General features: G+C 34.6%; 2 protein-coding genes across 3 annotated transcripts; one reads left to right on the forward strand and one right to left on the reverse strand.

Annotated features, from left to right (window-relative positions):
* Positions 1-234: 234 nt before the first annotated feature.
* Positions 235-2,995, forward strand: LOC137835586 (glycosyltransferase BC10). The gene is given in 3 exon segments (XM_068644163.1): positions 235-813; positions 816-1,562; positions 2,550-2,995. Coding segments are annotated over 2 exon segments (1,095 nt in total). The 5' UTR covers positions 235-452; the 3' UTR covers positions 1,550-1,562; positions 2,550-2,995.
* Positions 2,996-7,405: 4,410 nt separating this feature from the next.
* On the reverse strand, positions 7,406-11,710 carry LOC137835587 (outer envelope protein 39, chloroplastic). Of its 2 annotated transcripts, XM_068644164.1 has the most exons (11): positions 11,457-11,710; positions 11,287-11,353; positions 11,147-11,182; positions 10,838-10,982; positions 10,251-10,409; positions 10,048-10,118; positions 9,891-9,969; positions 9,634-9,749; positions 9,303-9,450; positions 8,567-8,636; positions 7,406-7,908 (listed from the first exon to the last, which is right to left on the reverse strand). In XM_068644164.1, exons 1-11 carry the CDS (start codon positions 11,488-11,490, stop codon positions 7,751-7,753), a joined length of 1,083 nt encoding a protein of 360 aa, XP_068500265.1. In that variant the 5' UTR covers positions 11,491-11,710; the 3' UTR covers positions 7,406-7,750. The 2 variants fall into 2 exon arrangements, with proteins under 2 accessions (XP_068500265.1, XP_068500266.1); XM_068644165.1 differs by lacking the exon at positions 11,147-11,182 and having other exon boundaries at positions 11,457-11,680.
* Between the last annotated feature and the right edge of the window lie 708 nt (positions 11,711-12,418).

The following is a 12,418-nucleotide window of genomic DNA, read 5'->3' on the forward strand; positions in this document are numbered from 1 at the left end:
GAAAAAAAAAACTGCAAATTTTGTTTTGCAGATATGATGCATTCCTCATTGCGAATTTTGAATTGTGAAAAGTTAGATGTGGTAGGGTACAGCTAGCAGTTACAGTATATCGTGAAAGAAGATAACAGAACAAGAAAAATCTCAACCCCAACCCCCTCAAACAAACAAACAAACCCTCTAGCCAAGCCCAAACCCTTATTCTTCTTCTTCTTCTTCTTCTTCTTCTTCTTCTTCTTCATCTTCTTCGTCTTCCTCAGGAGAAAACATTCTAACCCTAGAAAAGCAGTGTGTGTTTTTGTCCCGGAAACACACACAGACAGAGAGAGAGTTGATGAGTTGTGGAGGGAAAGAGGAATCGATCGTTCGCAATCACAATTCCAGACCAGAGGAATTGGGCAGGAGGAGTGTTGCAGTGGAGCATTATACCTCAATTGAGGATAGCCCCAAATTCAATGTTCTCAACCCCATTTGTCCTAACCTTCTCCCTCCTCCTCTCCCTCCCAATCCTCTTCTTCCTCGCTCCAAGGATCCTTCCTCCCAAACCCCACTCCCTACCAATCTCCCCTTCCGATGAACTCGATGACATCAACCTATTCAACCGTGCCATTACCCTGGCCAATTCACACGCCACAACGAACCCCTCCAAATTCTTCCACCTCTCCTCGAAAAACCCCTCTCTCAAAATAGCGTTCCTTTTCCTCACCAACACCGATCTCCACTTCTCACCCCTCTGGGACCTCTTCTTCCACGACACCCCCTCCTACCTCTTCAACATCTACATCCACGCCGACCCCTCCGTCAACATCACGCGCTCCCTCCTCTCCCCCTCTTCGCCAACAAATTCATCCCCTCCAAACGCACCTTCCGCGCCTCCCCCACCCTCATCTCCGCCACGCGCCGCCTCCTCGCCACTGCCCTTCTCGACGACCCCTCAAACGCCTACTTCGCCCTCCTCTCCCAGCACTGCGTCCCCCTCCACTCCTTCCCCTACACCTACCGCTCCCTCCTCCTCTCCCCCACCTTCGACTCCTCCGATCCCGAATCCTCCCGCATCGGCATCCGCCTCAAGTACAAATCTTTCATCGAAATCATCTCCCACGCTCCCAAGCTCTGGAAACGCTACACTTCCCGCGGCCGCTACGCCATGATGCCCGAAATCCCCTTCGAACAGTTCCGCGTTGGTTCCCAGTTCTTCGCCCTCACGCGCCGCCACGCCCTCCTCGTCGTCAAGGATCGAACGCTCTGGAGGAAATTCAAGATCCCCTGTTACCGCGACGAGGAATGCTACCCCGAGGAGCATTACTTTCCCACGCTTTTGTCCATGGCAGATCCTGATGGCTGCACCAAATACACGCTCACAAGAGTTAATTGGACCGGCACCGTCAACGGCCATCCCTACACTTACCGGCCACCGGAAGTTTCGTCGGAACTCATTATCCGGCTCCGCCAGTCCAATAATTCCGAGTCTTACCTATTCGCGAGGAAATTCACCCCGGATTGCTTGGAACCCTTGATGCGCATTGCTAAATCTGTCATCTTCAGGGATTGAAATTTCAACCACGGTACTTTTTTTTTCTTTTCTTGTGTTAATTTATTTTATTTTAGTTTTTGTGATTTACCTGAGTTACCGGCACTTAGCAATAGATACAGTGAGTTGGGGTTTGTTTGTGGTAGAATAGTCAAAAGGATTGGATCTTTGTTGTTGGAGGGTGGGTGTTTCCATCTTCAGCTTTATGTATTGGAATCTGAGTTTGATGCTTGTGTTATGTGCTTTCTTACGTTTGCAGCATCAAAATGTTGCATGATGATATTTCTAGGGGTTTAAAGTTGAGAGTTAACTTTTGTGAATTTTCAATGCACAAAATGAAGGAGGAATAATTTGTTGCTATGATAGTAAAAGTAATTTTGATATCTCTCAACGGAAATCTGAACATGCTCTTAGTCCTTAGGTGGAATAAAATGGAGGGCACTGCTGCAAAATTTAGAGCGACCTCCTCAAGTTGCTTTTTTAAGCAACATATGTGTGTATGGGTGCATTGGTGCTTCTAGGGAATGGGATTCTCTCGCTGTTTATGGAGGGTATGTTGCTTTTGGCATTTGCAGTGTTCATGCCCTTTCTGCTTTGTGATGCGAGAAAGGTTTATGACGTCTACTTATCCTCTTAATTTCAAAATCATGGTGGTGCTAGACTAGTTAGTTACGGCGTTTAGTAAGGACAGGGACTCCTGGTCTTTTATGTTGATGTGAGTTTGGATCTGGTTATGAATGTAAAGACTTAAATGATAGGTAATATACAAGTATTGATTATACCTAACTCACATTCACACGGGTTAATGATATATGAATACGGGGGTGAGTCTAATCTAAAGTGTTATGTAGTCATTTCCTAAATTCTAATCGGCCTGTTGGGTTTTTTTTCTTATTAATTTGGTTTCTCATACACAAAATATGGAGGCTTGTCTATGCTATTATGGGTAGATTTTCTTATTAATTTCTTTGTCTGTTTCTTCTGTTGAGTAACTTTGTTCAACCAAATTTTATTCTAGCAGGTGGAAAAGGTCAGTGAAAAGATCATGTTGCTTTGACTATAGCTTGATGGTGGTGTGTAGTTTGAAGAGGCACGTACAGCCCACATCCTATATACCTTGTACTTTCAAATTAAGAGTCTTGGAACTGCACAAATGAGGGAATCAAATGAAAATAGAAAGAGCAAAGAAACAGGTAAACACATGCTTGAGTTGAAAAAGAAAGGCGGGTGCCCTAGTAAAGTGTATTTAGTATGGTGCAAGTGCTCAAGTAATTGCGAATTTGTCATAGAAAATCATGTAGGTAGTTTTTCCTTTTGTGGGATGGTTTTGTACATAAGAGTTGTGTAAAACATTGTTTAAAAGCTCTACAGTGTTACTACTTTAAAAAAAAAAGAAAAAAGGAGCTGTTGTCTAAACGTGTGGCAACAGTGACTGCAATTATAACAGGAAAAAAAGAATTCTGTCCACATTTGGCCAATTGCTTGCTTCCCCATTCTCTATTTTGATACCTTTGGAACCTTGTAATTTCCACCGCCTGTTTCTTCTTTCCGTTTGACCTCTTTTTTTGTGTGCCTATTGTGTCTTTGTGTTGGTCTATGATCTCTTTCTTCTGTGGAAAGTGTCACAGAGTTGCTTTACTTTCATTCCGCTAGATAACATACATAAAAGAAAAGAAATAAATATTCTTGTAGAATTTGTGTGAAGTAGTCACGGGATCAGTTTCTTGCTATGTCTTAATATTTATCTATGCTTTACCAAGATTTGACTTTGTTCATTTAAACATATTTTGCTTGAGAGGAGTCGGTGGCAGTCCAATAATTGTTATTAGTTATGAACTGTTCAAATTCATATATTATTATTATATGATTGATGATCATGTGGTCATAGATATGCATAGTTGGCTTCTATAATCGCGACAAAATTGGAACTTGTCGGTGCTGGTTAATTCTTTTCTCTCTCTCAATAAAAAATGGACCCAGAGGACAGAAAAGTCTCAGACTTTTTGTGTGTGCGGGACCACAGCCCACATAAACACTTTTGGCTTCCATTTTTTTCTGAGTTATCTAGACACGTGTGTACACGAACACTAGATAAACTTCTAGTTTGTATGTCTGTAAATTCACTGGGATTTCCTTTTTAATTTTAACCTCATTCTGCAACCTGACAAAAATATGGTAAGGTATTTTGTTATTTTTGGATGTTGGTGTTAGTTCATCCGAACTATATTAAAATGTTTTAATCTACTCAATACAGCATTTAATATGATTGAACCCCCACCCCCTCTGTACAGCGACATTTTAGCTGCAACGTTCATATAAAAAAGAAGAAATGATTTTTAATATTATAATAATGGAATACTTTAATCAGCTGATGCTCTTGATAAGTTATTTGTTGATAGGAATGGGGATAATAATAGCATAAAAGAGGGAGTTAGTAAGTTGTTAGCTTACCACCAAACTTTGGTTGAAAAAAGAAGCATTATTCAATGTAGTTTACATCTAAATAAAAAAGTTGGTAGGTGCAGTGCTAGCTCGAGGAAAGGTACCCAAATTAGTTGGCTTGGCTGCTTAGGAATTTTTTTAACATTAGATTGCAGTGATAATTGAAAGAGAGGGGTGAAGAATAATCTCTCACCTTTTTGTCGTGTTTAGCTACTTCCTTGAGCTCAAAGAAATGTATGGCTCTGTCAGATGCACATGTGATCTTCACATTCCTGGAAACAGAAGCAAAACATCCACATTTATGCATTTAATCATTAGTCCTGTTCACAGTTGACAATTCTGCTTTTCGTAGTTCTGACAAATCATAATTATTCTTAAAAACATTAATAGAAAATATTCACATTATTCACATTAGTGGAATGAAAATTTACTTAAAAGCATGTGTTAAATAAATAAATTACTACTGCTCAATAAATAGTTTTAAATAACAGATAGGCATTTTGAAAAAGTAAGGATATTTTTCATTCATAACACTTGTCTAATAAAAGTGAGTTAAGTGTTTATTATCTGAACTTTTAGAGTACAAATAAAGAAAATAAAATGAAAAGTACATATTTTTTAGAAAAATGTCTTGAGGAAATCTAACCCCAATATTTTTGGCTATTATATATGCTTTCTAAATTCTAACCTGAAAAACATGTGTACCTTAGTTTCTGTACGATGGAATCTAATTATTTTTTAGTTGTCTAAGATACCCTTCAAAGGTCCTTAAAATTTGAAAGCAAATTACATCATGATTGATGGCTTGTGGTAAGTATTTTCCTTTGTTTTCATCGCAATGTGAAGTAGTATATCATATGAAGGACTTTTTCTTCCTACACCTCCTCCATACCTTATTGTGTCACTCCATACTAAATATGAAAATATCATTTTATCCTCTTTTTTTCATCCCTTGGATTTGAAATAATAAGCCTATGGATTAAGTAATCCGGATAAATTCTGGATTACATAATCCGGAAGTCAATTTCATATTTAGAAAACACTTTCAAATTATGTAATCCGGAAGCTAATAACACATCTGAAAAAAAGACTTCCGGATTACATAATCCGGAAGCTAATCTTATGTATAGAAAAAACTTCTAAATTATGTAATCTGGAAGCTAATCCCAAAAGACTTCTGAATTATATAATCCGAAAGCTAATTCTGAATCTAGAAAAAGACTTCTGGATTATGTAATCCAGAATATTGAAAATGGTATTTTTGAAATAAGAAAAATTTATGAGGTGACACAAGAAGGTATGGAGGTGCAAGAAGAAGCAGCCCATATGAAGAAAGCCAGCCCAAACAACAAAGTAGTGTTAGCATTTCTTAGTGGGCCGCTTCTTCCAGCACCTCCGTACGTTATTGTGTCATTCTCATAATTTTTTGTATTTCAAAAATGTCTTTTGTACAAAAGTTAAACTGTAACTTATATTTCAGGTTATATAATCTGGGAATCTTTTTCGATATTTTTATTAGCTTCTTGACTATGTAATTTAAAACTTTTTTCCAGATTTGTGATTAGTTTTTAGGTTAAATAATTTGAAAAAAATTTCTGAATATGAGATTAGCTTCTAGATTATATAATTTATAATATATTTTTTTTCAAATTGTTTCTAGATTCTATAAATTTGGAGAACACTTGGGAATCCAAAAATATCTTAATATTTTTGAAAAAAAATAAAAATGAAAGATACTCAATTCAATAAGAAACCAACGAAAAAAAAAAGAGTGGGGGTCTTTGGAGTGGCGGAATAAGACAAAATGGAAGAAAAAAAAAGATGGAAAAGGTCTATGGAATTTTAAAAATTAATTTATCTTTTTACTAAAGAACAAAATGGTATTTTCATTTAGTAGGGGTCGTAAGAATTGAAGACTTGTTGAATAAATGGTTATCATGTCATGTAGGTACTGACACATAACTTAGTTTTATAATCAAAATAAAGATATACAAGAAAATAAAATGAAAAAAAATACAGTAATAAATTAGCAATTGATTTTCAGTAATCAATCTTTGGATACTCCAGCTCATGACAAACCAAGTTGATACAAACGTATTATTACTAGCTCTGTACCCGTGATATTATATAAACAAATATGATAATAAAAAATTATAATATTACATTTATTACAATATTAATAAATTAAATAGATTACGTAATTCAACATTATTCTTGAAAGTACATCTACAATAAATAAATAAATAAATTAAAAATTAGATGCAATAATAAATAAAAATTAGATGAAACAATAATAATTTATGTAAGATTTAAATTATTGTAGAAACAAATCTCTTCTATTTTCCACTACATATCTCTTCTATTTTAAATTCTAAAATGGAAAGAAAATTAGCTGAATAAATTTATAATTTTAAGTGAGTTGTATTTGCAGCAACATTCATACTTTTATAAGCAGAACAATTTATGCAGTCTAACATTACTCCTCTTACTTTTAAATAACCAACCTTTAGAAAAAATGTTGAGACAAATGATGAGAAAATAATAGAATCTCATCACAAATTAAGATGATTAGCGAACTTTTATTTGACAGCAAAAACGACATCTTAATTTGATGAAATTTTATTCAAATATTTCTAAAAATATCTTTTATAAGCTCTTTTCAATTCAGAATGGATGATCTAGACAAAATTTGGAAGATATTTTTGAATTTGAAAATATCTTTAGAATTCTATAATCAAAATATTTTTTTTAAAAAAAATAATAATAATTTAGAAGATATTTCCAAATTCATAAATATCTTTCCAAATGTAAATTAAAAAAATACATTATAGATTAAAAAATCCAAAAAATATTTCTGTATCTGAAAATACATTCCAAATTTTATAATCCATATAATATATTTATTTTAAGGAAAAAAAATATTTCAAATGACAGAATTCAAAAAATATTTCCAAGGTATTCCAAATTTTACAATCCAAAATTTATTTCTTTAGGGACAAAATGGTATTTTTGTTGGGTGTTTGGAGAATGAAGGTGCATGGAGAAAAAGTCGTTTTAATTAATTTGTTTTCAGAGCTTAACCTTATTAAGTTTGAATTCCAAATTTAGAGTTTATTGGAATAAGCGTATCTATAAGCATTTATAATAATAATAATAATAATAATAATAATAATAATAATAATAATAATAATAAATTTCTCCATAAAGTAAAACTAATGCGTAAACCTACTAATATAATTTTTACGTTAGCATTGGACTTTTTAGCATGTTTGCATCTTTCAAGATAAGCACCTGTTTTTCAGAAGCACATTGTAAAACTCGATGAAAATAAATTTCAAAACAAAACAATGTAAAACATGCACTCTGTTTATCTCACAGGTACCCTTTCAGTACTTCTTAATTCATGGTACGAACTTTAACCAAAAGAATTCAATCTTGTATGAAGTTTTGTGTGCTTTTATTCATATCGAAGAATGCAATCCTATTTCCTTTCCAATGAAAGCCATTTACAATAAACAATCAACATGTCTGCATCTATTTGCCAAAATCCAAAAGCCTTACAAAATTGCTACCCACCAAATTTCCAACTATTGTAAGAAAAATAACATGATAGTGATTTCCCACTCCACATGAAAAACATACCCTGGAGTTAGAAAAGGTGAGAATGCATGCTGCTTCTTAACTTTGAGAAGCTAGAACTGAAGGCAAAAATATTGTAGCTTCAGAAGCCTCACCATTCCATCTTCCATAGGAGGAATGCACGAGAGATCTAGAATCTCCTCATGAAGGAAGGTTGCTGAGTCCAAAATACAGAGTTCTCTGCTGAAATGCATTAACAGCATAATCAACTTGAAAATGACCAAATTGTGATTTAAATCGAAGCCCATATCCTAATCCAACTCCAGATCCTGGTTTACCCTGCCTCAAAGCTGGATTTCCTGAATTTGTATGACATCAACACAGTCAGAGTTCATTTCACATAATAGCTTATGCACAAGTTAAGAAACCAGCTAATAAAAAATGTAGCACAAGAATGTTTCCATAAATTAACTTATGCATGAGCTGAATTTAGTTTATAAAAAAAATATTACTTTTTTTTCTTTAAATTTTACTGTAAAGTTTATCCGAACAGACCATAAATTTTACTGACAGATGTTGGATCACTTGCATCGATTAAGAATTTATATGACCATCCCACTTAAAAAGAGAGATTGTTTCAACTTTCAAGGCTATTGAGTACCCACACTCATCATAAAACTCAGTAATGGAACTCTGTATAATGAGGAATATTTGCCACCCCAGATTATGGTCTAGCTTTTCGTCTTATGATAGTAGCCCTTATTTTACTACATAAATTATTCTTAGCGATTTCCTCCTACCACTGGAGAGAAAGAATAAGAATCATTAGCACAGTTTTGTTTTGTCCAATCCTAGCTCCGGTATTATTCCACTAAATCCATAGAATGGACTTACACAATTCAGTCCTAGACACCAGAACACACAGTAGAATAATATGAGGAAGACCAGGAATCAAGTGTCCTACTCCTACCACAAACGTAAATTTGCAAGTAATTTGAGCAGAATGATATTACTCACCTGGTACAAGATGACCAGACCGCAAGTCTGTTCCACAATCCAAGAAAATGGCACCCTCCAACATTTTATTCTACATTAGAAAAATACATCAAGTACATTGCATTTAATTTCAACAATAAATGTAATAAAATAGAAAGGAAAGGTGCATGCGTTCAATTCTGTTTATCTGCTTGTGTATGTATAGCAGAAACAATTTTAAAAGGAAAGTGACGAGGTTAGTTTGTCAATAACTTTCATGTTTGTTAAAAGGTAAGGTATGCTCATAAATGGCAGATCCAAGAATATTAAACATCAGTCATATGGAAAAAGTGAAATTTTCAATAGAAATGACAATCCAAAAAATGCTAACTTATTAGGAAATTGCACTTAACATAGCCCTTTAAAGCCAATATGCCATGAGCTTAGCAGAAGCACAAACAAAACATCAGAGAAGATGGTGATTATGATCCTGTCAACTTCTTACCAGATGGGGAATATATTCCCACATATGCCCAAACATTCACTAAAACCAGGGAAGTCCAACATTGCAACAACTAAAGTAGTAAAAGCAGTTCTTGCCAAAGATGATGAATATGGGATCATGCTTACCAGATACAGTAGCACTAGACAAAACAAAACTTTGAAGAAAGATCAAAGGAAGTGCAGTTTAGCAGCACCAGTATATTTTAGGCAAAGGAGGTTATAAATCTGACTGGTTTTACATTATAGGAATGCTGTTAATTATGCTACCACATACCAAAGGGAGTGTCAGTTCACTATTAGCCACCAGACATGATCGCCCAGATCCAACTGCTCCTTCTCCGTACCCTCGCACACTCCCAAGCCCTCCAATAGAAAATGCTTGGTATGGAGCCATGTCCCCGACAATTGAGCCACCTGTTAGTCTGTCACAAGAAAGGGTTGGATGATAGCCAACTGTTTGTCAAACAACCAGAAGAGGAAATAAAAAAGGAATTTTCAAAGCACCAATGCATTATAATGTATTTCCCAGCTCCACATGGTTGTGTCTTAGAATGCACATAATGTTTTCCCTTTCATGTCTCAACTCAACCATGTCAAATACCAACCTTGACAAGAGAAATGCTGGTCCGAGTTTGATTCCCTTCGAAGCAACAAATTTAAATCGATTGAAGATTATCCACTTAGAAAGAACTGGAATACCCTGTTCTATTTGAAGATTAAACTGAAAAAGACAGGCACTAAATCAGTGGAATACAGACACAATAATTTATTGTGATAAACCCACATGCAACTCTAAATGATCCACAATCACAAATCAAAAGGAACTTGGAAGCAAACTGGAAATAAGAAAATATCTTATTACATGAAAAAAGCTATTATCATTCGCCTTCGCAAATTGAGACTCTTGCTTTAACACTACCATACTGTCGTGTGGATTGCCACTGCATCAAGCAATGTACATCATATGATCAAAATCAGTTCAACATCAAGAGAACTGGAATACTAGAATCCTTAATTACCTGCATGTCAAAGGAAATCCGTCATAATCTCTACTTATAGCGCGACCATCATCATTCAATGGACGAACATGCTGCACAATGGTTTACGTCACAGTATTAGTTTCCCATTTTCCTATAACCAAATCAAAGAATACGTAAACCAAAGAAACTAGAGCAAGTAAGGCTTTAATATCATGACAAGTTCATGAAATGTCCAGCTGAACCTCAAACTTTATGCTGGTTGTGCTGCTCCATTTTGAACTAGCTGGTTCCTTCAGATCCATTCCCACTGACAATCGAGATAAATTTATTCCTCCACTACCTGAGCGGGAGAAATTGTTTACAGGGATACCATGGATTCCAATCTCAGGTGAAAGAGAATGCTGGAAGAGGAAAAAGACAACAATTAGTATTTAAGAATGTGCTATAGATTAAGGTACGGTCTAATAAACTTCTTCCTAAACACTTACAAAGACTTCCAAAGAGAGAGAGAAAAAAAAAGTACAATGAATTGAGCTTCTCTAATGTGTTAAAATCAATTTATGCACTTTAACTATTATATAAGTTCTTTCATCTAATCTTCTGAAACTTTTGGAGGAAAAAGTTGATTTTAACTTCAGAAAGAAATTGAATTCATTTACCTTCTTAATTTCTTCTCCTACAAGTGTTTACAGAGAAGATGATCTAAACATGAACTAAATAACGTAGATTTAACCAGCTGAAACAAAGAATCCCATTTAAAAAGAGGCTCGTTGCACAACACTACCTTGCATCATCATCATAAAATATAATGATAATTATAAAAACCAACCTGTAATACAAAAGACTGCTGTGCAAGCCACTCTGGTCGTGGCCTTCTATACGCAACCAAGACATTTGAATCATATAGACCTTTGTCCCACGAAACATCGAGCTTCTCACTTCCACCAAACAAATTTGGGTGTTTGATGCAAAGACTGTTCAGCAAACGAAGTTAAACTATTCATTACACAATCACAAGAAAACCAACCAACACCCTCCAACCAATGCATAACACAAAGCCATCAAGTTTCAAAATTTCGCCATTTAGATTCAACCAAGATTCCTCTCACAAAAAAGGCCAAACTGAGACTCTTCTCACCTCCCAATTACCAATGAAAATGGGCTGCCAGAACTCCTATTAGGGGGAAATGCCAAATAAAAACCACAGAGATAATTGTGAGTTCAAAAATCAAACAAATTAAATTATTTTTTCAAAGACAGTGCAGAAGGAAAGGAAACCTGAGAGTAGGGAGCATCAAAGAAGCGCATAGCTTGTGAGTAAAATCAACATTAACGTCAATCTTTGCTGTAAAACCACTCAAACGAAGAGAAAAAACACGGTCACGCAAAATGATGGAACGAAAAAACAAGAAATGAAAGCTTCTGCAATTTGCATCTTAAGTCTAAACCTTTGCCAGCATGGATGCTCTTCTGAGCTCCCATCCCATCAAACACGCATCAACCATTAAATTGAAGACACAATAATTGGGCCAACACAATACACCCCAAAATGTTAGAACGATTATATAGTAGAGACAATGCACCGTTTTGTTCCGTAACGTTGGCAAAACAACAACCAACGACGGTGTCGTGTTTATTCTGTTCCTAGCTTTCTACTTCTGTTATCCCTTTCGTTTCTCCACACTCCACGACCATTGCACTTGCACGTGACACGACACTCCCGTTGCTATTTGGGCCTTAGATTTGCCCAAACTCACTATTGCTTCTTCCACCCCATAATTTCTCCAGCGTACCTCCATTAGACTTTAAAATATCTAAATTGCTCATGTTTAAATTTTTTAATTGTGACATTCCGAACTACATTCCTGTGTCTAAAATTATAAAAAAATATATAAATTAGATTATATAATTCCGAATATATTTCTAAATCTAAAAATATATTCTACATTTATTGATTAAGTAATCTCGAAACAGTATGTTACATTGTAGCATTCAAATTTGTTTGTGCATTGTACCATCTAAAAATATATTTTAAATTATACAACTTAAAATATGTTTTCAAATTCTACTATTCATAATAAATTTTTAGATTATATAATTAAAAAATGTATAAGAGTATATTTTTGAATTCTTATTGTAAAATTTAAAATAGATTCCAAATTATTCCATTTGAAATTTTTTTCTAAAAAAAACTGCTCCCAAACTATTGTTAGTCTTTCAGCATGAAAAAGTCTTCTTACACCTTTTTCAATAAAAAGAAGAGAGTATAATTACCTATTTCTTTAAAAGTGTACTAAATAACATTTATATTTTTCTAATTTTAAAATAAAAACTTATTTTTCTTATACTTTTCATTTCTTTTTATATTGTTAATAAAAGAACACTCACATTCTATATTTTTTAAATAAAT

Source organism: Phaseolus vulgaris, chromosome 5 (assembly GCF_000499845.2).
Source record: "Phaseolus vulgaris cultivar G19833 chromosome 5, P. vulgaris v2.0, whole genome shotgun sequence".
In the NCBI taxonomy this organism is placed as follows: domain Eukaryota; kingdom Viridiplantae; phylum Streptophyta; class Magnoliopsida; order Fabales; family Fabaceae; genus Phaseolus; species Phaseolus vulgaris.